Source organism: Amblyomma maculatum, chromosome 1, assembly GCF_055883805.1.
Source record: "Amblyomma maculatum isolate TAMU_Amacu chromosome 1, ASM5588380v1, whole genome shotgun sequence".
Classification (NCBI taxonomy): domain Eukaryota; kingdom Metazoa; phylum Arthropoda; class Arachnida; order Ixodida; family Ixodidae; genus Amblyomma; species Amblyomma maculatum.
The window spans coordinates 336,318,396-336,345,625 of NC_139344.1; the positions used below are offsets into that span (position 1 = coordinate 336,318,396).

At 40.2% G+C, this 27,230-nt stretch overlaps 1 protein-coding gene across 4 annotated transcripts; it reads right to left on the reverse strand.

Annotated features, from left to right (window-relative positions):
* Positions 1-26,543, reverse strand: MICU3 (Mitochondrial calcium uptake 3). 4 transcript variants are annotated; one of them, XM_084587975.1, is made up of 12 exons: positions 26,141-26,543; positions 25,910-26,054; positions 25,545-25,655; positions 25,392-25,439; positions 25,252-25,334; positions 20,674-20,754; positions 19,437-19,508; positions 14,727-14,830; positions 13,735-13,912; positions 10,717-10,825; positions 8,497-8,654; positions 1-332 (listed from the first exon to the last, which is right to left on the reverse strand). In XM_084587975.1, exons 1-12 carry the CDS (start codon positions 26,432-26,434, stop codon positions 261-263), a joined length of 1,455 nt encoding a protein of 484 aa, XP_084444101.1. In that variant the 5' UTR covers positions 26,435-26,543; the 3' UTR covers positions 1-260. The 4 variants fall into 4 exon arrangements, with proteins under 4 accessions (XP_084444101.1, XP_084444107.1, XP_084444114.1 ...); XM_084587981.1 differs by lacking the exon at positions 19,437-19,508 and having other exon boundaries at positions 26,141-26,542; XM_084587988.1 differs by lacking the exon at positions 20,674-20,754 and having other exon boundaries at positions 2-332; positions 26,141-26,541.
* Between the last annotated feature and the right edge of the window lie 687 nt (positions 26,544-27,230).

Below are 27,230 nucleotides of genomic sequence, written 5' to 3' on the forward strand. Positions count from 1 at the left end.
TTGCAATCGAGTTAGCATGTTTATTCATATGATTAAATACATCATGTAGTTCTCATCATTCATTTATTGAATTTGATAATACAACAAATTTTAGTAAACAACATGTAATAAATACTCGCCACAATACTTTCAATATTAACAATGTCTAACAAACATAAAAGAGAAAAAACAACATTTAACTTTAAATTCATAAATATATTGCATACAGTTAATATAAATAAAGATATGCATAATTTGTGAAGTGAGCACTGGACAAGCTTTTAATGGCTTCGAATCTCTTCTTTGATGCAAAGCTTGAATGCATCCCATCCTTCAGTTGATATAAGGTGAGACTGCAAACAAAGAAAACAACGTGAAAACAACACACTGTTAGCCATATACGCATGCATTAAATATCATATGGCACAAGTAAGTGGATGAATAGTGGACTAGGAACATTTTTGTGATGGAGGTCTGCAAATAACTACAAAAAACGTAAATTGGCTTATGGAAAAGCAAAGGCACAGTGATCGTCCCACTTCTCAGAGGACACCTGAACTACATAGTAAGGGGATGAAGGTTGGATTGAAAGAAGAAGGAGATGTTGTTGTGGACAACTCTGGAATAATTTCAACCACCTGTGTATCTTTAACGTGCACTGACATTGCACAGCACACGGACGCCTTTGCATTTTGACTGCATCAAAACGTGGCCTCCGTAATTGGATTTGAACCTGGGTGCTCTGATTCAGTAGCTAAGCAATACTGAATCGGAGTGCCCAGGTTCAAACCAGACCACAATCTTTGCGGCTCATGATGATGCACCTGCTGACATTAACAGGAATTCCCTTAAAAGCTTGAACCTGGTAATGAAAAGGGCTTGCAGATTCCTTGACATCTTTCTCCCCAGTCCACCCAAGCAAGCTAGCTTGTGAAGCACTGTGGCTCTCACAGCAATGTGCTCACGCATGTGTATAAAAAGACTCGCAATACTGCCACATATTGAAAGCAGTAGCACAGAACAGACCGATCTCACCGGACAGTTTTAGGTGCCCGGAGTGACTGAGCACCGCAATTCTGATTTATTTTTAGTTTGTGTGCAGCCATCATGCAATGGGAGGTTCACCTGTTCCATTCCTGGATGCTATATAGAAACAGCGCAACAAACAAAGTCCTTGGGTTTTGTGCTTTTTCTAAAAAGCAAAGCACCAGCATCAGACGTGAAAACAACGGATGAACAGAGCTGGACGTAGTCTTTTGCAACGCATTCCACCTTTTCCCAAACAAATAGGTGTAGTTCTGTGGGTTCTTGTGTCTGAATGCAAAACCAGTATTTGAACATGCCAAATAGCAGTAGCATGTGTTATAAAAGCACCTTTGCCTTCGTATGCCCCCTCTTGAATGGATCAGCTTCCGCTAATCAGTGGTAGTATGCGCCAAGCTTTCTTGCAGCATCTCAGTGTTTCTTATCGCTATTAGAAAGTAGAGGTCTTCTACGTGCAAACACTGTGTCAGAACAGCATCCTGTGCATGGCTTGCGTTGTGTCATTAACAACAGCAAGTAAAAAATGTGCATGTTTAAGGTAATGGTCAGCTCAATGATGAGGCTTTTGTAATATAAATACAGTACAGGGGCGATAAAATGAAATGTGAACAGTGTGGCGTCTACAAGCTCCTCCTCTTCTGTTTTCTTTCATTGTGCTTGTACCTGTATGGTAAGAAAAAGAGGCAAGAGCTGTCTATGATTGTATTGCGAATGACCAAGCGTGATAAAAATTAATGCTATCAGCAGAGCACATAGATGCCATACTTTACACATTTTTTTATTACGATGGTAAATCGAGACGTTACTTTTTTTTTTTATTGACGTAACATGCTTCATGGGACCCTTTTTACCGGCTCACTTTCATGGATCTCATCATCGGGTCTAGTAGTATTTCTGTAACTTCGCTCTTTTGTCAATGTTCCGCAAGCACAAATCAAAAACCTTCACCTAACCTATATGTAAGAACTTATGATATCATTGTTACAAATATATGTTGCCACATATTGGTAGTGTGCGAAATCCATGTATGTACGTACTAAGTAGAACCACGTTCCAGTAGACTCGATATAGTAAAAACACAGGTCTAGTAAAGTGAAAGCGAAGTCCCAGTTCATCTTCCATAAACGACTGTACATTGTTGGCCCTTCACAGTAAAGGTATTGTCAGTAAAGATAGGTTACAGTAAAGTGAATCTGGCCGCGGCGCGTTCTTCCCACAGACTGATATCGCCGCAAGTGCATTACCCAGGATTGCCGCGAAAATTTCTTTATATGTAAGAAGTTTTCTTTAATAACTTTACCACCAAGCTCACCAGCATTAGAAGAAGCCAACTTTACGTAGGCCTTGGAGTCGTGAGGGAAAGCATGCAGCTTATAGGAAAGAAGACTAAAGCTGGCTACAAACATGGAAGGAAAGTGGCGCGGTTAGTTTAGAAAGTAAAAAAGAGTAAAAATGAGGCGAAAAATAGGGAAGGGAAGAAACGGCCGAACATTTGCAGCACGAGGCAGCGGTGCCAAGCAGTGGAGGCGTGACATGTGCGGTTTTGCAACGCTTGACTGTTGCCGCATTTCTGATCTAATGATTTTTAAAACACAAAAACAGCAGATGATGACGCAGTGTTCATGCAAGGGCTCTAGTTTTTCACATGAAATCAATTTCAGTTGCATTTATATCAATGTTACCTTCATGTATAAGAAGTACCCCCTCAAGATGTAATAAAAAATCTTATATCTGAAAAAAAAAAAAAAATTCACGAAGAGACGATAAGAGGCATTTTTGAGCATTTTTGTCATAAAGCAACAAGACGTGTTTAGTAAGTAGCTATTTAATTACTAGACATATCATCCTCAGGACCATGTTATCACCAACAACTGATATAGTAAAGGTCTTAATGTAGTAAAGATATTTATTTGCTGCTCCGAGTGGCTTTACTATAAAGAGGTTCTGCTGGGGCATGTAAGGCTCGACACAGCATTTCAAAACTCTCGAACCATATTCTTATGCGATGTCCATTCTAGCCTAATGTACACACACATCAAAATGCACATGCACAAAAAAAAAAAAAATGCATGATGAAATATTCGCGTACATCAAGGTGATTCATACATAGCTAAAGCTAATATGATAGAACGCAATCAGTGGAAATTAAAGAGTAGCAATGGAAATGAAAGAGTAGCAAGAACTTTTGAATGCTCTTCTTGCATGAAACAGTCAATGCAGTTTTGCAAAATACTCATATGAGGAATTTTTCACAGCGATGCAGTTTGAGAGATGTGAGGAAAGTTAATGTGTACTAAGCAGCATTTACTGCAGTACTGCATTTGCATGTGCAGTTCAGCAGTCCCCAACAACAGGCGTGGTGGCAGTGCAACTTCTGGAAAACCGGCATATGTGCAGATCAGTAGGTGGGATTGGTTTATTCGCAAGAATATAACACGAGTTTGCTTTTTCTAACAATCTCCTTCAGAAAGCACCTCGTGATGCATTTGGAACAGAGTTAAAAATATAGACTTTTTAAAGAGCAGGTCGCAAGGCACCAGCATACTGAACTGTGCTTGTAGTACATGAAAATGCTGAGGATCGACCTCCCCTATGCTCTCCTCATAATTCAAATAAAACAGTCGCTTCAAGGGTCATGAACAGGTTTATAGAGAATACATTTTTTTTTTCAGTTTTTTTTTTTATATGAGCTCACCCACCAGGCCTGAAAGCAGTGAGGAAAAAACTTCTCAATGAACTTGGGCCACTGAAGTGAAGTGCACCGCAACTACTAACGAGAGAGTGCTGTATTTACAGAACTGTACGTCTATGGTAGTACATGATGGGGCAGGTGCAGAGCAAATATGAAATTATAAACATGCTGTTGTGTCCCCGAATCCCATTCAAGAGCATAAACTGCTGGGCAAGGTGGGTCACAATACTTGCAAAGCTGAAACTAGCAAAGACAGACACTGGACAAAGCAGAGGAGATTGCAGCGATGTTGTCTGTGTACCTCCTCTGTCTTATCCTATGTCTTTCTTTGCTGGTTTCACGTTTGTAAGCTGATATCCTGGATGTTTCATATTCAATGGCAGTGCCATGTTTTGGCTTCGACTGTAAGCTGACACCCCTCCCCACTCATTTTTAATTTTCCAATTTGAAAAACAGGTAGAATCACAATCATGCAAGTACCGTATCTATAAACGTGTAATGAAAATGACACAGATAGTACAAAATTAAAAAATACAGTGAAAGAACCATGAAGAGTAGTGAAATGGCACAGAACTGCGCAGTATGAAACAAGAAGCAAGCCAAAAAGCAGAAGTAAGGCTGCCACTGCTGTCTCAAAGGCTTCCCACAGAATATTGCAAATCATTTGTTGTCAAGTTGTGGAATACCGATTTTTCCGCATCAGCAAACCAGGGACTCTAGGTATGAGTAATAAGTAACGTAAAACATGCAGTATATTTTTCACTCAGGTGACAGGCAAGGATTACGCATGCAAGGTAACACCTCACACACAAGAAAAAAAAGAGTGTAAAAACATTCCAAATTTTCAAATATTCGGAAATTACCTAATACACCGAAAACGTTCGAATTCTGCGCAGTTTTACCTTACTGCACGCTTCACTGCAATGCTTGAGCGCGCGGAGTTGCAGTGCCGGAAAGGCCCTTTTCACAAAACTGCCCCGTCGCATTTTGGGTATACTTCACTGCAATGCCTACTCACATAAACTTTGCAGTGAAGCATCTCAAAAATGCAACGGGGTCGTTATGTGGCGATCGAGCGACCTTCTCTTTTGTGAAGAGGATTTGCTTTGGTTTGGCTTGTAGGGTTTTACATTCTAAAGCAACTCAGGCTATGAGAGATGCTGTAATGGAGAAACTCTGGAATTTTCGACAACCTGGGGTTCTAACGTGCACTGACATCGCACGGGCGCCACCCCATTTCGCCTCCATCGAAACGCACCCCTTCCCGACATAGTGCGCAAAAACAAAGCATTTGATAAAACCGGAAGAAAACGTTCTCACTTCGGTTCTATCTCAAATTCAGACAACGAATGCGCAAGTGTTCATTGGATAAAATTACTGATGCGAATGTTTTCCGGTAGTTTTTTGTCCACTGAAGGCTGAATTAATGAGATTTGACTGTCTGCAGCAGTGATATGACAGCTCCACCCGGCTTCCTGCTGGTCTTTCCAGTACAGAAAACCAGTCTACAAGCTTTTGCATAATATTTATACGCATCTTTCAGTAGGGTATACACTTCTGTGCAATTCTAGTTTAATTTTATTTGCAAATACAAGTCATTTCTGAAATAAGCAAGACAAACATGTTTGCTATATTTTAATTTCTTTTTTTTTTCGCTCATCAGATGTTCAATATTCGAAGGCCCTTTTTTTTCCCCATATTCGCATTTGATTCGTATGAAAAATTTCAATATTCACACACCCATAGAAAAAAAAGCCTATTTTCTGCTCACTGCATTTATATATGTTCATGTTTTTTATTGTAATTAGAGCTCTGAAAGCCTAAAATTAGCAGAGACTTCTTCTAAACGCTAATAGTTTCACCCTCAGTCCACAACTGACCACCATACCAGGGGCATTCAATAAATTTGTCTACCTAAGCAAGGAAGTATGGTATACAAGACTAAGTGTCCCAAAGCAGCATCAGCAATGAGGGGTGTCATAATTTCTACCACTTGACTTAATTAATCTGCATTGACATAGACTCAAGTAAAAGAGAAGGTAGTGAGTGAGCGAAAATGAATCTGTGCAAGGAGACATGCCTTGAGGTAACCCATATGAACCTGCAGCTCAGTGCAGTTCCAGCTGACTGGGTGACAGCATGTCGAGTGGACCTGTGTTTGAGGTTTCAAACGAACTGCTCGATCAAGAGCAAAGAACAGTAACTAAGTTTCTTATTAGAAAATATAAGAAAACAAAGGAGATTCTTGAATGTATGTAGATGCTTTGTAAAAAGCCTGCCTCCGTTTACCACAAAGTGAAATTTTGGAGTAAATAATTTAAGAGGGAAGAGTCAACTGAAGATGGCACTCACAATTATATGCGAAACAAGGTGGATAGCTTGTATTTGTGGATCGCTGAGCGACGATGTCAAGATAAGCAGAAAAGATGGGCACTTCAGCGTCAGCAGTTCGGACCATCACTAATGAAAAGCTGGACACGTACAAAGTTAGTGTAAGATAGTTTGCGAGACTGCTGGGCTTATCTCAAAAGGGTGCTCATTGCCAGTGCTGGACATGGTCATAAAGAATCAAGAATTTTTTTTTAATGTTTGGTGACAGCAGGCAAGACTTGGGTGCAGCCCAAAAACCGCAAGTCCAAAACAAAGCCCATAAAGTTGAAGCCCAAGATTCCCCTAAAACTCGCTCCTAAAAAGTTTAGGACTGAATAATCTGCCAGGAAATTCATGGGACCGTTCTGAGAAGAAAACAGCCACTTGCTTTAAGAACTCGTGCCACAGACGACAGCTATAGGTGGAGAGACCTAGGCTAACACGATCACTACTGTGCTGGAGACCACCAAAAAGAAAAGGCAAGGAAGCTCTCATCAGGGTTCGTATTCAGTGTTTTTGCAGTTTTAAAAAGTGTTGTTAATTCCCTGACCACCACCAGTCATCTGATTGGTGGATTGGTGATTGGTGGCTATTTGGTAGCCGGCATTCCACTGATTATTTAACTATTCCACACACCAGAACTATATGCCTCAGGTTATTTTCTTTTCCAATATCTTGAAAGTGTTTTTGAAGCCAACGGCTTTCAACCAATGAAAACGTCAAGGAGACAATGACAACCTAAACTCAGTTCGTTGAAAGTAGGCAGAGTGCACTGAGTCTTCAAATAATTATGCTGACAAAAAATTATTTTTTGATGAATTTTCCATTCTTCATCAGGTAGATAAAATTTTTGAATGCCCCTCACATAACAAATAAAAAAATAAAGAGGAGCCAAGCACCACTCGGCCAGCCGGGAATTGAACTGCCAACTGCCCAATATAAAGTTTTTCAGGAATACCTTAAATGTGTGCAGTGCAGCTTGCATAACGATACTGGTGGTAGCGCATCCTCAAAGCAACTATCACTGCTTGTAAGATGCATGCCACAGTCTATGGTTTGGTCACAGACTGTTCAGCTAGGAAGCACAGTTTATTTATTTATTTATTTATTCATATACCCTCAGGGCCCGAAGGCATTAAAGAGAGTTCAGCAGATAAAATTTAGAGATCACTCACTAGTTCCGTGACAACCTGTTTAGCAAAAAAATTTGGTTCTAGCTCTTTAAAGCTTTCCACAAATATTAAAATTTGAAATGTACTGTGTCCTACAGAAGTGTATAATACATGTAAATGTGTCAAAATGCATGTTTCCCTGAAATGAACGGACAGTGGCCCAATACTGCATCGATCAAAGGAGGCCTGCATCTGTATACTTACAAGTGAGACTGCCTCGTTCTGAAATGTAGAGCAATTATGAAAAAAAAAGAATTTGTAAAGCATCATGTGCAACACAAGGCACATAAAAATTCTGCTGCAGTGTGGTCAAAACAGGTGGACAGCATAGGACGAAGTACAAGGATAAGAAAAGGGTATGAAGATTTGTGAAAGCAAGTGATGAAAGAAAGCAAAAGGTTTTTATACCCCCTGTTCCTCTTTTACAAAAATGCAATATGACCTAATCCCAAAAAGACCATCATAAATGTTTCGAAAGCGTTATAACTTACACATCGTTACTTAACAGTGAAGATGACCTGGCAAGCACGAGGTTAAAAAGTAATAAAATTATATCTCGTGGAATATTTCTTTGCATTCAAAGTGGATGTAACAATACTCTATAAAACAATGCATTTTCTATGGTGCACTAAAACTAAAGCATTCAGATACAAGACAGTAACAAAGTAATTAGGTATAGATTCAATAAATGAAGCTTAAATCCAACTTTGCATTAGACACAACACCTGGCACGTGGCACAACACCTACCTACTCATCAGGTATCCCAAGAAAAACTTCCATTCACCTATCCAAACACTGTATGGCGACATGCTTTATAATACTTACTGACCCTATGGCGTTAGGTTCAATTCAATATGGCAACACATGAAACACAGCACTCTCAGACAGAAGCATAAATGCAAACACAGAACTCCTGAAGGTGTAACAACTAGCGTTAAACAACCACAGTCTGTCTTTCTAATTCCATCACTTCATTCTTCCATTGCTATGAAAGGGTTTACTATCAAAGAAAGGTAAAGATATTGGCTTGAGGAGAGTTATAGGCACACGCACATTCACGCAAATGAGCAGGCAGACAGGCACACAATCCATACATGCATGCACAGCTTGCAAAATGGAAAGAACCAGAAGCAAAACAGACACCTGAAGGTGATTTTCAAGATACTGGCCATGTCTCAAGTGCGACAGTATCGCCTCTGGCTGGAAAATAATAAGGCCTAGCACCAAACTTTCCTCACCCTCAGCCCACGATGCAGGCGGTCTCGCATAATGGCGATGAACTCTTTGTATGAGAGGAATCCGTCTCCATCTGCATCAAAGATCTGGAACACTGTGTCCACGAGGTGGGGATCCAGGCTGTGGCCAGTGCAAATCTTTACTGCCCTGTGAAACTCCTCTGCATGAAAAAAAGAAATAAAAAATCAGATGAGTCTGAAAAAAAAAAAACACGTAAAAAAATTGCCACACTGCTCACAGTGAAAGTTCCTCCAGTAACTCCTGTGCCTGCAGAATGCATTATACAGCAAGGCTGTTTGGTTCTGTTCTCTTCTTCGGGGCATTCACTCAGCTGTTACTTGAACCCTAGCTTCCCATAATAGCCAAGAAGAGAAAAATGATGATAAGGGCCTCTGGACAGTATCACAATGCATGTGATTAGTTAGGCAATGAGCTTGAGCCAGTTAGCTGAACAACTGTTTGACTATGTAAGCGGCAGAACACTGAAATCAAAGTGAACTACTTTTCTCATAGCACGCTGCTCTTTGATGTAAAATGGGCATAACCCTTGCAGTGTTCCTTAAGCAGTTAGGAAAAGCTTCAGCAACTACCACTTAATTCATCATCATCATCTGCGAGGCAACCGAATTGCCTATTGTCCTCCAATTAACCGTGCCTTATGGAAGCTGCCAGTATCATATCCCAGCAATTTTCATAACCTTGTCAGACTCCCCTCTGCACCATGTTCTGCTTATCTTTAATTGCAAACTTTTAGCACAAATTATGACCTGCTTAATGGAACTTTTGAGCGCAAATTGAAGCTGGCCTCCATCAATGCATTGAGAGGACACAGAGGCTACTTCTCTTCAAAAAAATGAAGCATTTGCAAACCAAAAAAGGTGAAAGAATGAAATACGGGTGGCACCCTTTAAACGTCACAAGTAAACTGCATGTGTCGACACAGTTTTTTGAGCACAGATCCTATAGGCTAAGCTATGGAGCTTATTCATGTGACGTCATTGCAGCTCTGCTGGCAACCATTGCACGCACGATGCAACATCGAACAGAGAGAAGGGAGAGAGAGAAAGGGAGAGAGAGCCGATGGCGTTTGTTGACCTAGCATCCGCGAAAGCCAAGCTCTGGTTGCACAGCTGGTGCCCCACTGTCGTGGCGCAGTGGTTAAGACGGCCGACTACTGTTCTGCAAAACACGGATTCGAACGCGACCGCCAGCGGCTGCGTTTCAGTGGAGCAAAATGAAGATGCGTCCGTGTGCTTTGCGATGTCAGTGCTCATTAAAGATCCACAGGTGGTCGAAATTACTCTGCAGCCCTCCACTACGGCTCTTCTTTCCACTTTCACTCCCACCTTCCTCTTTTCCCTCATGGTTCAGGTGTCCAAAGAAAATATGCGACAGATACGGCGCCTTTCCTTTCCGGTAAACCAATTTATTCATTGCCCAGCTGGATGGCATTGCAAAGCGTCTCAGGTGGGGGAAGAGCTGACACACCGAAAACTTTTTTTGCGTGTGCTTTTAAATTCAAACAAACCAACATTATGGGGCTCCGCAATAAAGGGTTGCCACAACTTCCGCCTGCTAAACCTGATAGCGAATAGCGTCTGTACCACCTTTAACTTCACAGAGCCCTTTTCCGTGTATAGACACCATGTGTTTGAGCAATGTGCAATTTTCTCGGCAATAAATGTCGTTCAGAGCTGGACAAAAATTAACACTGTCAAAAAAGGCCACAGAATTTACTTTTACTAAGAGCAAAATATAGGATTAAATTTGCTTCAGTACAGCCTGTTCATGTACAGTCATCAGCAAATTTTAAATTGAAAAAGTAGGCTTTCTATGCAGATGGTGGCTCTAGTGCCACCTGCAATTGCGAAGGTGAAGCTAGTTCCTACTCTGCTGCAGCTTCCTCGTCATTTTGACTGCTGGAATTTCACCCCACTATTGACAGGCGACCCTTGTCGCTACTGCCACAGTGTGAGTCAATTCCTTTACACCAGCATCACCACAGGCAAAATACATTTCCAACTGATTCTAACTAAAGCCTGGTATTATAAAAGCAAAACCAACCACCAGGTTTCCCTAAATGACAAATAACCAGATAACAAATCTCGCCACTTTGTGAACTTCGTACCTTAACAGTTTTGTTAAGTTAAGGTGGAAGAAGCCTTCATACAATATCTGATTAATGCAACAGAGAGTACAATGAAATAAGAGAGTAAGGCTACCTTGTGATATTGGCTTATTGGCATACGTGAACATCCTCATGGCAATGGAGAAGTCATCCAGGTTATTAAGAAACTGGCAGAACGCTTTGAACTGGTCAAATGTGATTCCCTGCAAGGAGGAAAACACATGTCAACACCAGCGCATGCATGATTGCATTCAGCAGCAGCTGACCGCTACTTTTGATGCCTTTAGCGATATTCATTCATGCTAATAAACACTTACTCATTACAGCGAAGCGAAAGCCTTTTGGCCACCCTGCTGCGATCTTTGGAATGCCAGATTCCTCGAGAAAAAGAGAGAGAGAGTCTCTCTCTCTCTTCTCTGACTATCATCATCACTATCGGTCACTATATACCAATAACTAAATTAACTATCTCTATCATCATTACTGTCATTGTAATCATCAATTGTCACTACCATCCTATCATCATCGTCACTGAATGTTTTTAACCATCGCTGACTATCACTATATTTATTAAATGTTTAATGTCATTTAATGATTTAGACATACCACAGACTTTAATGGGGCCATTGCAGGAGTGGGGAAAATAAAAAATGAGAAAGGCAAGTAAACAGGAACACACTAATAAAGCCAGATATGATACAAGGAACTAAATATAATATGGTAATATATGCAGCACTTTCAATATAATAAAGACGGAGTGCCGTGAAATAAATCGAAACAATACCCAATCAACGCAACACAACTGTGCCATGTGGCATCAATTGCTTTTAAAAACGAGTTTATTGAAAGCGGCCAGTCTATGCACGGAATTAAGCACCAGTATTAGGCTGTTCATCGAGAGAAAATTCGTTCAATATTATGAGTACATATGAGCAAGGTTTGGTCTGATATACGAGTGACAAGATATAACAAATGGGGAGCAAAAACAAAAACACAGCTGCTGGCTTGCATTCTGAATGTTTTTCTCTTATCACGTAAATTAATAATAAAGTAAAGCAAAGAATGAACAGCATCCATACCTCATAATATGATGTTTAAAGAAGTAGACGCATGAAAAGCATAATTTTTCCTTTGAAGCATTGTGCAAGACAATAGCGTATATGAGTCATGATGTGGAATTTACCTACATCAGCAAAATTATGTATATAATTGAATTTTTTCCTCTTTCAGTTTTGCTTTCAGTTTCAACGGTCAAACAATGGTTGTGTCATCGCAAACTAGTTGGAGGTCACGTGAGTCATTAAAGAAATTGCGATATAGTCGCTGCTTATTCGTTTTTTTTATTCCAGATCCTTGGGCAGTCCATGTAAGAGTTGGTGTGAGTTAAAATAAACAAAGCAGCAATCATACTGCAGTTTTTGTATGCCTCATGTGACCTCAACTCGTCTGTGACGTCACAGTCGTCCTTTGGCAATTTAAACCAGAACCGAAAATGCCTGAGAGGAGAAATTCAATTAAAAAGTATTTACCGTCTTTTTTGCGCAGTCCACGTTGTCGCTGATGTTTTTTGGTGTGCTGTGGATCCTTTCAAAGACAACACACTCTACAAGAAATTGGTGCCTCCACTTCTTTAAGCCCTATACGGCTTTTCAATACCCAATTACAGCATGAAGTTATTTTATTTAGTGTGACCTACACGAGCACAATGGAGGATAAAGGACAAGCATCCTGCACTGGGTTCGCGCAATTTGAGCAAACTTTTTTACGCTTGAAAGGATGAATCAACCAGCCCAAGGACATGTCCAACGACAAGATATGCAGATGCAGTAACAAAGTTAAAAGGTTATCAACGTTTTGAAACTCTACACAATGTTTTAATGCATATGGCAGAAACCTGAACCACATTCATACTTTTGTTGGACAAGTCCCCTTATATCCGAATTGGACTGGAAGACCCACAAGAAATGACAAATATTTAGTGGTGCTCTGTAATTAGAGGTGCAAGCCTTTACTGATGGAAGGTATTTAAATCTGATAAGTTGTCTGTGAAATTCATTTGACCAGTAGCCTCTCTTAGCTTTTTTTTCACGGCTGCATTTATGTGAGCCAAGCCGCATGAATCGGCCCACCCTGTCCCACACATAGCCATTAGCTAAGAAGGCCAAGAAGAGAAAGCAGTCGAACTGCAGCACCAAGGCGTAGGGGCCCAGAGAAAGGAGGTACAAGAAATGCATGCAAAAGCCTAAGGTACAGGCTGACGGTGAGAAGGACAACACCACCTTGTGCTGAATAAAGCACATTTGTCTGCTATATCGCAGAAAGCTGCAAAGTTCTTTTTGTTTTTCTGCACCTATGCAACTTTGGGCAAATGAGTGTAGCTTGATAGCATCCATATTTGCACACTTATCTTCAAAAGTTCACAATATTCCTACTCATCCCATTTAAGCACTGTAACCACATCTGTAGGCATGACTTGAACACTGACACACTCTCGTATACAAGGCGTAGCAATGCCTGCAAATATGATGACAGTAAAAATGTGCTGCAATCTAAAAACAATTTGCATAGTCTTTCATTATTCATTTCCAAGAGGCCCCCTGCTCATGTTCTCAATCATCGTTTTTCCCCTACATGACTTATCACCTGCCTTAAGGGATTTAAAATCAATATTTAAAGTGATGTGAGCATAAACGGTAAGGCACTTTGTCATTCACCATTGGCAAATGCTATGAACAATTCAGAAAACTCTGAATTCAGTTAGGAATTCGCTTTCAGGAGAATGGCACTGATATCAACAGATGCTGCCAAGGTTCTTGCACTGCTTGTACCATTTGTCACGTCTTCTTGTATGTTAACATAGGTTTATCAGAACCTGCCCCGTGCTTGCAGGTTCGAACAGCTCATTTTGACGATCTCTGGAACCAGCTCATTGGCATTCACATCACCCTCAGGGGCAAATCTAGATTTGACAAAACTTGCTGAATGTGGAGGATACTTTAATGTGAAGGATGAGTGATGAGTGCCCTCCTAAGTGCACATACTTTTGTCCCATGTTTTCCTAGCTGGGTATGCCAGTTAGTTCTGGTTACATAATAAAAAGAGGTCTCCTGACCTTCTCCTCAGGGATGCGGTCCTTAACCCTGTCAATGTAAGCTTCATAGTTGGCACTGTGGATGTACGTGTAACGAAGCAGGATGCGAGCGAAGTCGACCTCAGAGATTGTGGGCATTCCCCGTGAGAACTCTGTGAACTCGAGCTCTAACACTTCCGTCTGCAGGTTGTCCATGAACCTGTGCAGCAAATGCAACAAACAGAGTTTATGAAATTACTAATGCACAAGGACTCTGTAACAAATCACCATATCACTTTGTAAGCAGTGCTTGGCACAAGATAGCACATCTGGTTTTGGAAGAAAGCATTATTGATTGTTTATTAGTTTTTGTGCATATAAAAACTGAATTTGCCACTTGCTTAAAGTTTTTTCACTGCATAGTATCCAGCACACTTTACAGACAAGAGCTCATCTACACGTAAAACAATTTTTTTTTGTCATGCTAGAGTATCGACTACGCTTCATGGTATTTCAGTCTGAACAAACCTGCCCTGAGAAACACAGGGCAGCCAGTATTTAGTTGGCCATGAAAGTAAAGAAAAGTGCACAATCACTAGCAAAAACAAAAAGCAATCAGCACTGTTTGATACATGCTACTTATTAAAAAAGTAACAGGAAGAGAAAAGTAAAACTTGCAGATTGGGCCACACAGGGCCAAGATTCCTTATCATCCACTTTAGCCAAATTAGTTTTAGGGTTATAGGTTCACAAAAAGAAGGGTGTCATATATGTCACTTCAGAAATCTTTCTGTGCCAATTTCATATGTGCACATACATAAGCAATAAAAATGGATATAACATATTTTTCCTTAAACTAACACCTAGCAATTCAAACACAGAACTAGAACTTCCAATACTATTTATAGCTTTATGTTAATTTTCAAAATCTGTCAAGATTTATGTCCACTGGCATTAAAACTTGCCCTCCTCAAAACTGGTTCCCTGAGAAGAACAAAGAAAATTTTTCATGTTTGCTGGACAGCCCCACATACCTGTGAAAGTCATCATATCTAAGAGTGTCTGATCCTTTCTTCCCAAACAGGTGCACAAGCAATGTCGTGTCCACAGAGTTAAAATCCTTATTCTCACTTTGCTCCTAGGAAAATTCCAACTTTTTGTCACAAACACAAAGTAAGCAAAAATACAGCAGGGTCCTCTGAAAATGTTTTGAACTAAATGATGATAAAGAAGATCAAGCTGAACCATGAATTCTACATGACCGCATTTCGCTGTATGTCAGAAGCAAAACAGGTGCAGTTAAGCTATTTTATCTTTAACCTCTTTAACTTTTTATCAGACAGGCTGCATGATCAATGATTAGACTTGCTAAAAGGGAAGGTGGAGAAATAATAAGAAAACAATATCTAAGTCAGAGATAAACTAGAACAGAGCAAAAAGAAGGACATGTTGGTACTGGTTTGTGACAGATACTGTAGTGCAAAAAGGGCAAGAGAGATAAGGGAGGCACACACAACAGCCACTTCATTGATCGAACACTTGTTGTATGTCTCTCCATTAAGTTTTGTCCTTTTTGCACCGCTGTATCCACCAAGAAACAAATTGACATGGTTGCCTCAATGCATAGTACTACGGTTACTTATACTGAGCTACAGCCACTGATACAAGGTGCATACTATGTTAGTAGTGAGATTTGTGGTTATATATATACTAGATACTATTTAAAATATTAGAAAAGTTATTTTCAGATATTCAACACTAGTATTTAAGGGTTACTTATCTTCATGCTAACAGAAAATGGTATACAAAACTATATCTACTGACAAAATCTTTTACAATGCACACACACACAAGTTATGCAACACGAAACTATAACTACAACAATACTGCAAGACAGCAATGAAAGCATGACTTAAATCACAATAAAAAATATTCTCTACAGAGCACTACTTTGTATCAAAAAAAGCATATACAAAAACATTTGTGCACAAAACAGCAAAAGCAGCAAAAGCGAGTGTGAAAAACGATGTCACGACAGGTGCACCTAAATCTACACAGGCATCAGTAGCCCCACAGGATTGGAACATCAGTAGGTCACCTGCCAACTACCTGCCACCATAAGCCAGCATAGTGCTATATTCAGCACCAAATAAGCCATGATTTGAAACACTATTATATAGCATCAGATTAAGTTCTTTTGAGAGCAGAAACATTAGTAAGGATGATGGGAGGCATGTAACAGTATGCACAAGGCACATTCATGACCTGACACATCAATGAATGACCACTGCAGACTTCATGGTACCTGCAGCATGTTGCAGTATGACAATGAAATACCACAACAGAGATGCAAACCATGCAAGAGCACAATGAGTTACATGCTATGCAATGAAGCACATTAATAAAAAAAATGCAAGCTCTCGATGTGCAGTGAGAAGTGAAAGAGACGACCAAAGAGCAATTTTTCACGTGCAAATAAGAGAAGCCTGGAAGGACGTGACTTCAGGAGCATGCTTGCTTGAGACTTCTGAACACAACTGAATTAGCAGCAATGCATTCACTTTCCACTGCTTAAGGATAGCCACAGATATGTGGCAGAGAACTTGACTGGAGATCATCAAGTCATTTGTGCTGTGCTGCAATTTATCAGCAAAGCTGAAAGCATTATGGGTGCCAAGTACTTTGACAACGATCAAAGCTAATACAGAACTAGCAAAAAACAGTGGTTAAATATGATTACTTTTGTCACCAAGACCTCCCATGCAGTTAGCAGACCTTGCAATCGGTAGCTAGACACTTGGACGTGTTTAGCCAGGGGCAGCAGATATGGTGAAAAGTTTGTGGTAAGGTCCCAACCACGAAAAAATTAAGAAAAATGGTCAAATTTTTTTGCACACAAGTTTAAGCGATGTACTTCAAGCTAGAATCCTAGGTATTTAAGACAGGTCAGGGAAGCCATCTCTACAAAACTTCTCCGACATAACAAAAGGATTCTATGTAGCTGCTTCTCATAGTTTTATCTAAGAAAATGCAAAACTACATTTGCTCAAAATAAACTTCATATTCATAAGTCTTAAGCTAGCAGGAGCCACAAAGAAAAATAAAACTGCAATGCAGGGCTTTATGCAAAGCAAGCAGGAAGGAATTGTCAGTAACATGCAAGTCACAAAGACAAGTTTTCCACAGGGAGGAGAGCCTTACTGGAAGCGATGATGGAATTGAGTATAATCTCTGGTGAAAGGGAAAGACGAGGCACAGGTGTTATTTCCACAAAGGGCACATGTGTCAAGCATACTTTCTTTTTCTCCACAAGTACAGGTTCGCAGGCAACTGTCATTGAGACATTTGTTGTATCGACGTCAATGGGAAGGTAAGTTGTATTGAATTATTTGCACAGAAGTCTCCTCCTTCAACTTGGCATTTAGGGCTGCGTATAACTACTGATGGCCTTATCAGCAGAACAGGGGTAAAAGTTGATAATAATGGGCTCAAACAAAGGTTATCTAATGATGGCCTGTATGTGGCAGGTCATATGACCTTAAACTATGTCTAAATTGATTAACCTCTCAATTTAGCGACACCTAAAACCACATAACTTTCAGCATTATAATAGCAGATAGTCTGCCTCAAGAACTTTGAATTGCTTTCTTAATGCACAAGGTTAGTTAACTCTATTCTTACACCCTACAAGTTTATGTTCATGGCTGAAAAGAATGTCCTAGCCATGTACCATTTTATCTGCTACTATTTTTTTCATTTTTGCTCCAGATACTGGTAGTACACTTTGTGAAACAATGAAGCAGCAATGGAGGCTTCCAGCTGTCTCAAGGAAAGTTTCCTGCGACAGGTGCATATGATGAATACACAAGTTGGCACAGACATCCACATGAAGCTTCAGCTAAGCACTAGTTTCAAGTGCACATATATGAGCCTGCAGTGTAATACTGGCAAAAGTGAAAACAGTGCGCATGGCAACACGAACGGCTACCACAACCAACACTTCAACAGCTTAGGTAGGCGCCAAAATACAGAGTGCAGCACAAGGACACAACACTGCAGACACACACTGAAAAGCCACCATACTACTTTCGGCCCTATGGCTGTTTGTTTACAGCTACACAAACACAAAGCACAACCTATATCCCTTAAATATAGTAGTAAGCTGCTCACACAGCACGAGCCTGAAGCAAATGAGGTGATTGTGATGTAGAAAGATGGGAACGGCTACGCAACTATAGTAACCCAGACACACTTCACCCTCGAAAGTGTGAACCCTTCATCTTATGTTTATTTCAATGTGATCCCAGTTATAGTCATTAAAGGTACCTCCCACTTCCAAAGCTAATAGAGACAAAAAGCTTTTGTGCTGATTATGTCCAAATGACCATTAATGCCACTCCAGGAGGTAAACACAAAAGCCTACAGGCAAACACACAAGCCCTTGATATGTTTTCGTTTGGTGCTTACCATGCACGCCGCAGGTGACGGTGCTCAGGAATTCTTTAGAGTACATGCTTAGTGAACACTTTCTCCCCCAGCTTTAAAACTTATGTGTTTTTAAAGTGATAGCAGTTAAGTCAACAGAGTGTGTTCTTATTTTAGTACTTCAGGCTACAAGGGATGCTGTAAGGAGGGCTTAAGATGATTTTGGCCACCCGAGTTTACTGACGTTGCACAGTACATGGATATCTTGCATTTTGCCTCCATTGAAACGTGATTTCCATGTACGGCATCTAACCTGGATCCCCCAGCCCATTAGTTTCGCACTCTCAACCACTGAGCCACCAAGGCTGTGTGTGGTATCAAAAGCTTTAAAACTTATGTGTTTTTAAAGTGATAGCAGTTAAGTCAACAGAGTGTGTTCTTATTTTAGTACTTCAGGCTACAAGGGATGCTGTAAGGAGGGCTTAAGATGATTTTGGCCACCCGAGTTTACTGACGTTGCACAGTACATGGATATCTTGCATTTTGCCTCCATTGAAACGTGATTTCCATGTACGGCATCTAACCTGGATCCCCCAGCCCATTAGTTTCGCACTCTCAACCACTGAGCCACCAAGGCTGTGTGTGGTATCAGCGCAAACATCATTTTTAAGGTGCATCATACAACTACATCATCATCAGCCTGACTATGCCCACTATAGGGCGAAGGCCTCTCCCATATTCCTCCAATTAACCCGGTTCTTTGCTAGCTGCATCCACGTGACCCCTGCGAACTTCTTAAATTCATCCGCCCACCTAACTTTCTGCCACCCCCTGCTGCACTTTCCTTCCATTGACATCCAGTTTGTTACCGTAAGCAACCATCGGTTATTCTTTCCTCTCTCTGCACTACACGTCCTGCACATGCCCATTTCTTCTTGATTTCCACTAGAATGTCAGTAACTTGAGTTATTTCTCTGACCCACTCTGCACGCTTCCTATCTCTTAGCGTTACCCCAACCATTTTCGTACAACTACATACATAATCATTAGCCTCAAATTCATGACAATTAATGCTGAATACATGCGGTTATTGACAAAAATAAAGATTTTAAAGTAAAAAAAACAACAACAGTCGGTTATCACTGCTTATAAACAATATTATAAACAAACTGCTAGAATTTTAACAAACTGGATCACGGAGCCATATTTGTGATTTACAACAATAAGAATAAACACTAAACATATTGGAAAAGAAAATTAATAATCAGATATAGCTCTGCTAGGCAATTATCATCAGCCAGGATTGTACATGTGCTTACCAGCTCAGGCACATCTGCATTTGTCTTAAGCTTCTTTCCACGTCGTGCAACAGTGCTAAAAATCTTTTCAAGCTGGGGAAAAGAAGGGAATAGAAGAGAGAAGAGGGCATCATAGTAGGCTGTGCAGCTCAGGCAAGAGAGAACACAAAAAGCAGCTTAAATGACAGACACATACTCCAGAGTGAAGTAAACTCTGAAAAAGCAGCACTGAATTTAGTGCTTGGCCACTGCACTCGTGGTCACAGTGGACACAGAAAGATGTATACTGATGCGAGTGCTTGAAGCAGCATGAACACACAAATTGTTGGCTGTAGCCAGACCACGACACACATAGGTCAAAACATTCTACCCGTCTCACACATTCCAGATTAGGAATGTTGTAGTGGACAACGAAGAAGGTTAGTACCCATTCATCACATGCGACAAACAATGACTCGCACACAGCCCTACTTACTGACCTAAATAAAAGAGATAACATAAAGGCCCGAGAGTTGCAGTGGATCTAGCTTTGCATTTTTGTGTCACACACATTATTACTGCACAGCAGAAACACCTGTCCCACGTTTTCATGCTTTATTGCTCGAAACATTTACTTCGGGCAACTAAAAAAAGATTTTGTTTAAAAATCTCATAGGCCCTAACAAGATACCATTTTATTTGAGGTCACAAAAAACTGAATGGTTGCCAATCAAGCTATATTTTTCAAATATACATACATACATGATAGAGCTTGCTGCTATTGAATATACTTGTCTGTCAAGGTACTATGCAATTATCTCTACATTTAACCTGCTTTTTAATAAAAAAGAAAGATGTGAGGTTTGCTCAAGAAGCCAAAGAATGTAACCAAACTTTCTTTGCAGAAAACAATATATTGGAGATAGCAAACATTACCAGAACACTTTTATTTAAGCTTCAGACAGCACCTTAGGTGTTAGGTAGAAAAAATAAAACTATTTTAATGCAACGACAGTCCCCTTCGATGTGTTCAATAAACAACACATGATCTCTTTTAATGCTACTGGAATCAAACCACCCGACGCATGCATATCATGCATTATAATTACACAACATAAAACAATGTAACAAATAATTTTCTCTTTAAATTCAAGCTTGCACATGCAAAACACATATGAAGCCACCCAGCCAAAGCTAACTTTCATGCAAAAAAGAAAAAAAAAAATGCACCACAAGCCAGGAAACAACACAGCACCCAAACACAGCAAAACAAACTTACAACATCTGAAGGAACATCATCAAAAAGTCCAAGTTTTCCAGACTTTTTGAAAAAAAGTGCCGCTACAAGGATTTGCAGGACCTAATATTGCATGTGCACACACGTACAAAAGAAAAGCAACATAATGAATAAAGAAAAACAAACAGGCAGGAACTGCTAAAATAATTCTGAACAAATCATCTCATGTGCTGAAGTAAGAATTAAATTTGATCCCTTCTTGCTTGCATGCCTGCACAAGTAGTGCGTGAAAGAAATTTTAACATATTGTTAACATCTCATTAAAGATGCTAAAACAAAATCAATATGTTACACTTCATCTAGCATATCACTGCAGTTAAAATTCATGTAGAATAAAAGCAGGACACTTTGTCGGAGGTAACATCAACTTGTACAGCAGCATTTTCACTTCAAGTACACGAAAACAAAATTTACAATTTCTTCCTAGAAATTTGCATCCATCTGTCCAATATTACTCAGTAAGACTGCACTGAAAGGATAATCAACTGCCCTGTGAGGACTGCTTTGTTAAAGTATTCAGAGGAAATAAAGCCACATCTTGAAATAAGGCACAAAAATTCCTATGAATGCATGAGAAGCCCAACTATATCAGTCAAAGGTGTCAGCATTCAACTCTTTATAAGTCAGGAGCCTACAACAAATTTCACAGTTACCTTCTCTTTTCCACTAGTGCATATCTTTTTTGAAATAGATATTGAATACCACACAATTAAGCAGTGTGAGGTACCAACTGGCATTAAGTACTAGTATGAGATGCCACTGATCCTGGCCTGGCAAAGCCAATGCTGCTTAATGCTACTTACCACACTTGAGAACACCATCAGGAGAATAATGCATAAGATAGCGTAAGTTTGCATATCTAGCAAATGAATGTGAATATGCTACAAATGTATGTAAGAATTGAGTTACGAGAAGCACAAGATGCCAACAAAACCTCATTTACGCGTTATGCGTTTAAAGCCATTTTTTTTTCCCTCTCAGATATCAGTTTTCTGACACAATAAATATTTTGAACAAATAATATAAATGAGGTTGCTTGTCACAGACTTTCAGTCAAAGATATAAAAAGAAAATGCATGAATTTTTATCTATCTTTCAAGAAAACATGAAGTATTGGGCCTGAAAACAGTGCTATATTTCTAGCTCTGTTGGCTCTCTAAAAGGTGTAAACAGACACAAGCACAAATGAAAAATTTATGCAGGAATGTTGCTGGTAGTGTTGGCTCACTTTAACCAAAACTGCAATTACTTTATACACTGGAGGATAATGCAGTGGTGAAACTCCCACTGTTGCAAACAAGGCCCTACTTTGCTGACAATTAGCAAAAATCATAAACCAAGCTTAATAACAGAGGCAGGAATGCATCAGTCATGAGCAGTTTTCCGACAGAAGGCAATATCGTCAGAATACCTTTCCTTGCAAACTTAAGGACAGACGAACGTCAACAGATGAATGAAAACAGTAGCGGGAAAAATCATGTCCTCTAACCTCCTTGGTCATGGCTTCTTCATATGAACAAACAACATGATTAGTTTTGGTCTGATTACTCCTCAGATGTTATGTTCTGCAAATTGCTGCAGCTCATACATGCCACTGCCTTGCAAAAAGCTGCATAGTGCCATTTTAAGCCCCACACATTTTAAATTAATGCGAGAAAGCCATTTTCAAAATGAATGCCTCTACATTATATATGAGCTCCTGTGGGTGTATGCTTCTATTTGCTTGTTTTACAAGCACAAGTGCTTAACTAGTTCACTCACAAAGATGGTAATTCACCATCTTGATGTAAAAGGGCCAATGAAAAAGAAAGCAAAATGCCGCTCGCTGGAAACATGTTTGCCATCAGTAGATAATAGCAGATGGTGCCAGATGGCAAGTTCCTTGGTTTCGGTTAGCAAGTTCTACACAAGAAGAAAACATCTGTTCACTATGTTTGTAAATATTTTTGGGGAGAAAGTATTTTCTAACCCCACTAATTTTCAAGTAGCACATAACATCCTACAGAGAAGAAAGAGTATAATGGATGCTGAACTGAAACTGAGGCACCACTGATGATGATATAGACTAAGATGATCCAGAAGGTCCAGATGACATGTAAAGCAATGAGTGTGACAGCAATTCATGTCGGCAGGATTTGAACCCCACTGTGTTTCACATGTCTGATTGTTTTAAGATTTTCCCCACACGAAAAGATGTACACATATATGAGGTGCTCTCATGTTCCAAAAGCCAAATAAAACAGATTGTTCTGCTGCAACATTTCTAGCACAAATTATTGCAGATTCCCAGAAACCTGAAAGATGTAAAGCACTTAGAAAGACTGTGTGCAATACTGCTTAGTGAATATAAAAAAAAAATGATAGAACAAAATGGTCAAAATGTCTACTACTTGAACACTTGTTTATAAATGACTTCTTAAGAGATATTTACATGAGTCAAAGCAGGTATACCAAGAAAATGATCAATAGACTAAACTTGAAAACTTCTGTTACAAATTACTTTTTATGAGATATTTAAATGAGTCAAAGCAGACAAACTGAAACCCTGAAAGCAAGCTGAAATTTTTCTGTACACATGAGATACGAGAGCGATAAAAAAATTACCCAACCAATTATCAAAGAGGGTGATTTTTTTCTGTCCAATTTTGGTATGTTTCTCACTAAATTTGAAAATGAGAAAACTTCCTTGCACTGCAGAGTAACTTTTGGCTATAAAGCAGACTATACTTTGTCACTATATGAAGCAGACATAGCCATGTACATGGGAAATACTAAAGGTGACAGGGATTCTTGATGAACAGAGGGTGTGGACACAGTGCCATAAACAACAAGCTATAACGGAGGGAGGCAAACCAGCTAGAGTACACCGTGATCATGCAGATGCATTGCTCTTATATGTGTGTCCGTGGTGTGTCAACAGGCACATTTCTACAGCGCATGTATATTTAACTAGGCATGTGTAAATACAGCTCCCTCACTTCAATGTGCAATTAAACGTAAAACTATACAGTTCAAGAAGTTTATTAATAATAACTAAATGTAATCACAATAAGTATACTCTTATGAGTAAAGTCAGAAAAAAGTTGTGAAGACAATGTATTGAGCTTAGCGCATTAATCAGCAAAAACTGTTACAGCTTTGGTTAGGCCATTTAGCCATGTCAAAAACACTCATTTCTTCAGTCAACGCAAAACTAAAGTCGAAATCACTTCGGGCACTTCTTCACTCCTTGCTGTCATTAGAGGTGAACATGAGCCAAAACGAGGTGTACACGGGCCCAGCCTGGCCCATCCGAGACAAAATAGATGGGCCCAAGCCCAAGGTAAAGGGATTCCGAGCGGCCCGAGCCCATGCAGAGCTATACTCCCCAGCTTCCCACTGTCATTGTGAAGCATGTCAAACTTCCATGGTAGCCACCGACAAGGCTGTTGCCATGAGGACCACCCTCAGATTGCATGTTCATCTGCCCGTGTCAGGACGTTCTCTGTTGAAGGTAGCTCCCCTCTGCATTTTCCCTTGACAGCCAGCTTATGGCCTCCCCGTAAGATTTTTCCTCTGTCCATATTGCCACTAGCCAGCCATATATTTAATTTCAAATTAACAAATTCATTTTGAATGAAATTAATTTAGTGTCTTTCTGTGCGCTTTATCTTTAGTCAAGTTGCAATGCACCATCTAGCTCATCTTCAAGATTTGTGAAATTAATTTAATTATCGTATAAATAAAGTCTTACAGCTTATGTCACAGACTGCAGAGCAGAATGCATGGCTATATGGCCATACCAATCCTATAACAGCTTACAATGTAAATTTTACAAGTTGTAATTTAAACCTGTAAGGACAGCAAATTTGAACAGCAGTCTTTTCATACAGCTCAATGAAGCATTATGTCAGAAAAAGCAGGACCAAGTAAAAACTAGTGTTCCATTCCTTGACCGCATCAATGTGTCCATTTAGGAGTGCCGCTGTTGTTAAAAAACCTCATAACTATATTTTTTCACTGAGGAAGAGAAAGCAGTTTTAACTGCTTTGAGCAGCAGCCCAGCAGCCAAAGAAAGAAAACTCAGTAAATGTACTCGAGAGAAAAATCAGGATGTCAGCATCTTCCAAGGGGCTAGAAAAGATGCAAAGGCATGAAATGTTACGCTTGTAGAATATGCTGTATAGCCTTTACATTTCTTTTTTTCTTAACACTTATATCATTGCTCGCATATGGATTTATAAATTTACCTTTTCTTGAAACTGTATGTAGCAATACTTTGGAAATAACCAATACTATTGAATGAACCTATAAAAGTGAAACTGAATTCTTCCCTATGCAATTCACAGTCTGAGAAGCTTGAACATGTGCCCCAATCCAAAATGTTGATATTTTGGTTACTATAACCAGCAATTTAATACTTTCTTTATCTGTCATACCAAGTATTAGTGTTCTACTTGCCCAAAAAAATAAAACGGTCAGAAAGTTTTCAACATCTTTTTGCATAAAACTGTGCAGAAGACAGGTGCTTTCTGGCATTCAGGAATTGTTTGCATGGAAAATATTCACAGATCCACTTACCACCAAAAATTCCTGCTTATCAACCCTCTGATTACCATCGGTATCAAACATGTTGAAAGCGATTCTGAATCCTGATTGAGGTTCTGCAACAAAGATGGCGTGATTATTTATATCCATGTAAGCTGGTGAAATGCACTTACTTGTCAATACAGACAGCAGGAACAGATACTCCGTGTAGGATATAATTCCTGAAAAACATGAACAAATAATGAAAGCAAAATATGACCATTTAAGAATTCCGAGCCTGTTTCGTCCCGGAAGGGTAAGGCATGTTTCGGGGATGACAAACTCACCGCGCTCCCTCAAGTCTCTAAACAGCTTTGTGGATCCGTATTTTCTCGCTGGCGTTTGATCCAGCATGTGTTCCAGCTCTTTTTTAGAAAGCTGACGCCGGTGCAGTCGGGCTGTGAGATAGAAAGATAAAGAAAATGGATTCGCATGAACAATGAGAACATTTCTCATCGTATCCAGTATGTGAAATAAATTTATATATATATATATATATATATATATATATATATATATATATATATATATATATATATATATATATATATATATACACCCACATTCATGGCATGGAATCAACAGAGGTGCTTGAACAGAGAAGCTGAGCAGCCATCATATGATACTGATTTAGCATAACACCTGTACTCACGCCTTGGTTCCGACTCTGTCAACGATTCAAGGAAATCTTCCGGCGTCATGTAAAGCTGGCCATCATACTCGACCGAGGCGAATCGGATGAAACGCCGTTCACGCTGCGTCAAGTGCATCGTGTGTTCAGCTTCCTCCCGATCCTCCTGAACGTTAGAAATGTTTGCATGACCCAGACAGGCACTATAACCAAGAGAACAGAGTACTCAGAAGAGTTTGAACCACAGCGCACCCGAATCGCTGCATCCCTGGCCTCCTTGGTTGGTCTCTTCGCCAGCACTGTTACCGGCCGTTTGCTCACGAGCAAGTAGGCTGCCATCGACGCGGAAGCAACTATGCTGGCAGGGACGCCAAACCGAAGTGTTTTCTCGACCAGGCGCTTGTGGGAGATGCATCTTGACGAGTGTCGCGTTACGCTTCGTCCGATTAAATGTCCCGTAAAACTACGCAAAATGGGCGTCGCCATCTCTGCGACAAGTTTTGGTTTGGAATACGTTGCCAGACCGCATTGGTGGCTTTTGGGCATTGCGGTCAAAATTGGTGATAAGAAACATGCAATTCACATACTCAAAATGATGTGCGTGTTTCCTGGCCCTTTCCTTGCTCCACCCTTTTCCTGTAGCGCACACAAGGGTCGCCACGGGTGTGATATCTGTTTTCCATTTGTTTCACCTCGTCCACATGCTGCGTGATGCGAAACGAATAAAACGCGGCAAATCTGAACGACCCTTTTAATGCACACGTTTCAATGCGCTTCAACATAAGAACTGCAGTCCCACGAAGAGCGCAAAGTTTAAGGCATTATGACTATTTTCAGTTTAAAACACGGCTGCGACGTCCGAGATCGAACCCGCGTCCTCGTGATCAGCAGTCGAGCCCTAACCACTGAGCCACGCGCGCCGGGCAAGGACAGGTTTGAAAGACGACACGTACGTTGGGACGCTACCGCATCCGGTCTATTCACGGGAAAACGTGTTCCGCCGTCAATTCAGCTCTATTTCAGCAATCTTCACAAAATGAGGTTTTGACAAGGGAAGCTCCATGACGCATGAAGACGATAATAAGATCCGGAAGAGAGCCACACAAATCAGAAGCTATCACTGTTGCTAACTCTTTTCAGCCGCGCGGGCTCCGTTTTTCACTGGTGAGTCAGTCTTCACGGAGGTGAATTAGCTGTCTGAATCATAGCACATAATCTGCCTGGCAGCGAAAAAACGACCTATCTTCAGGTGTTTCGGGTTTCTTTTCGAGGGACGCTTTCGCATCTATTTGAAAGTCGCTGTCAAGCTCGTAAAATTGATCGATGACGGAGATTGACATTG

Coding starts and splice junctions, on each gene's coding strand:
- MICU3 (XM_084587975.1), bottom strand. CDS start 26,434: ATGCCCAAAAGCCACCAATGCGGTCTGGCAACGTATTCCAAACCAAAA. Junction 25,335..25,391: donor CCTGCTGTCTGTATTGACAA/GTAAGTGCATTT, acceptor TCTTTGTTGCAG/AACCTCAATCAGGATTCAGA. Junction 14,831..19,436: donor ATGCAGATGTGCCTGAGCTG/GTAAGCACATGT, acceptor GAATTTTCCTAG/GAGCAAAGTGAGAATAAGGA.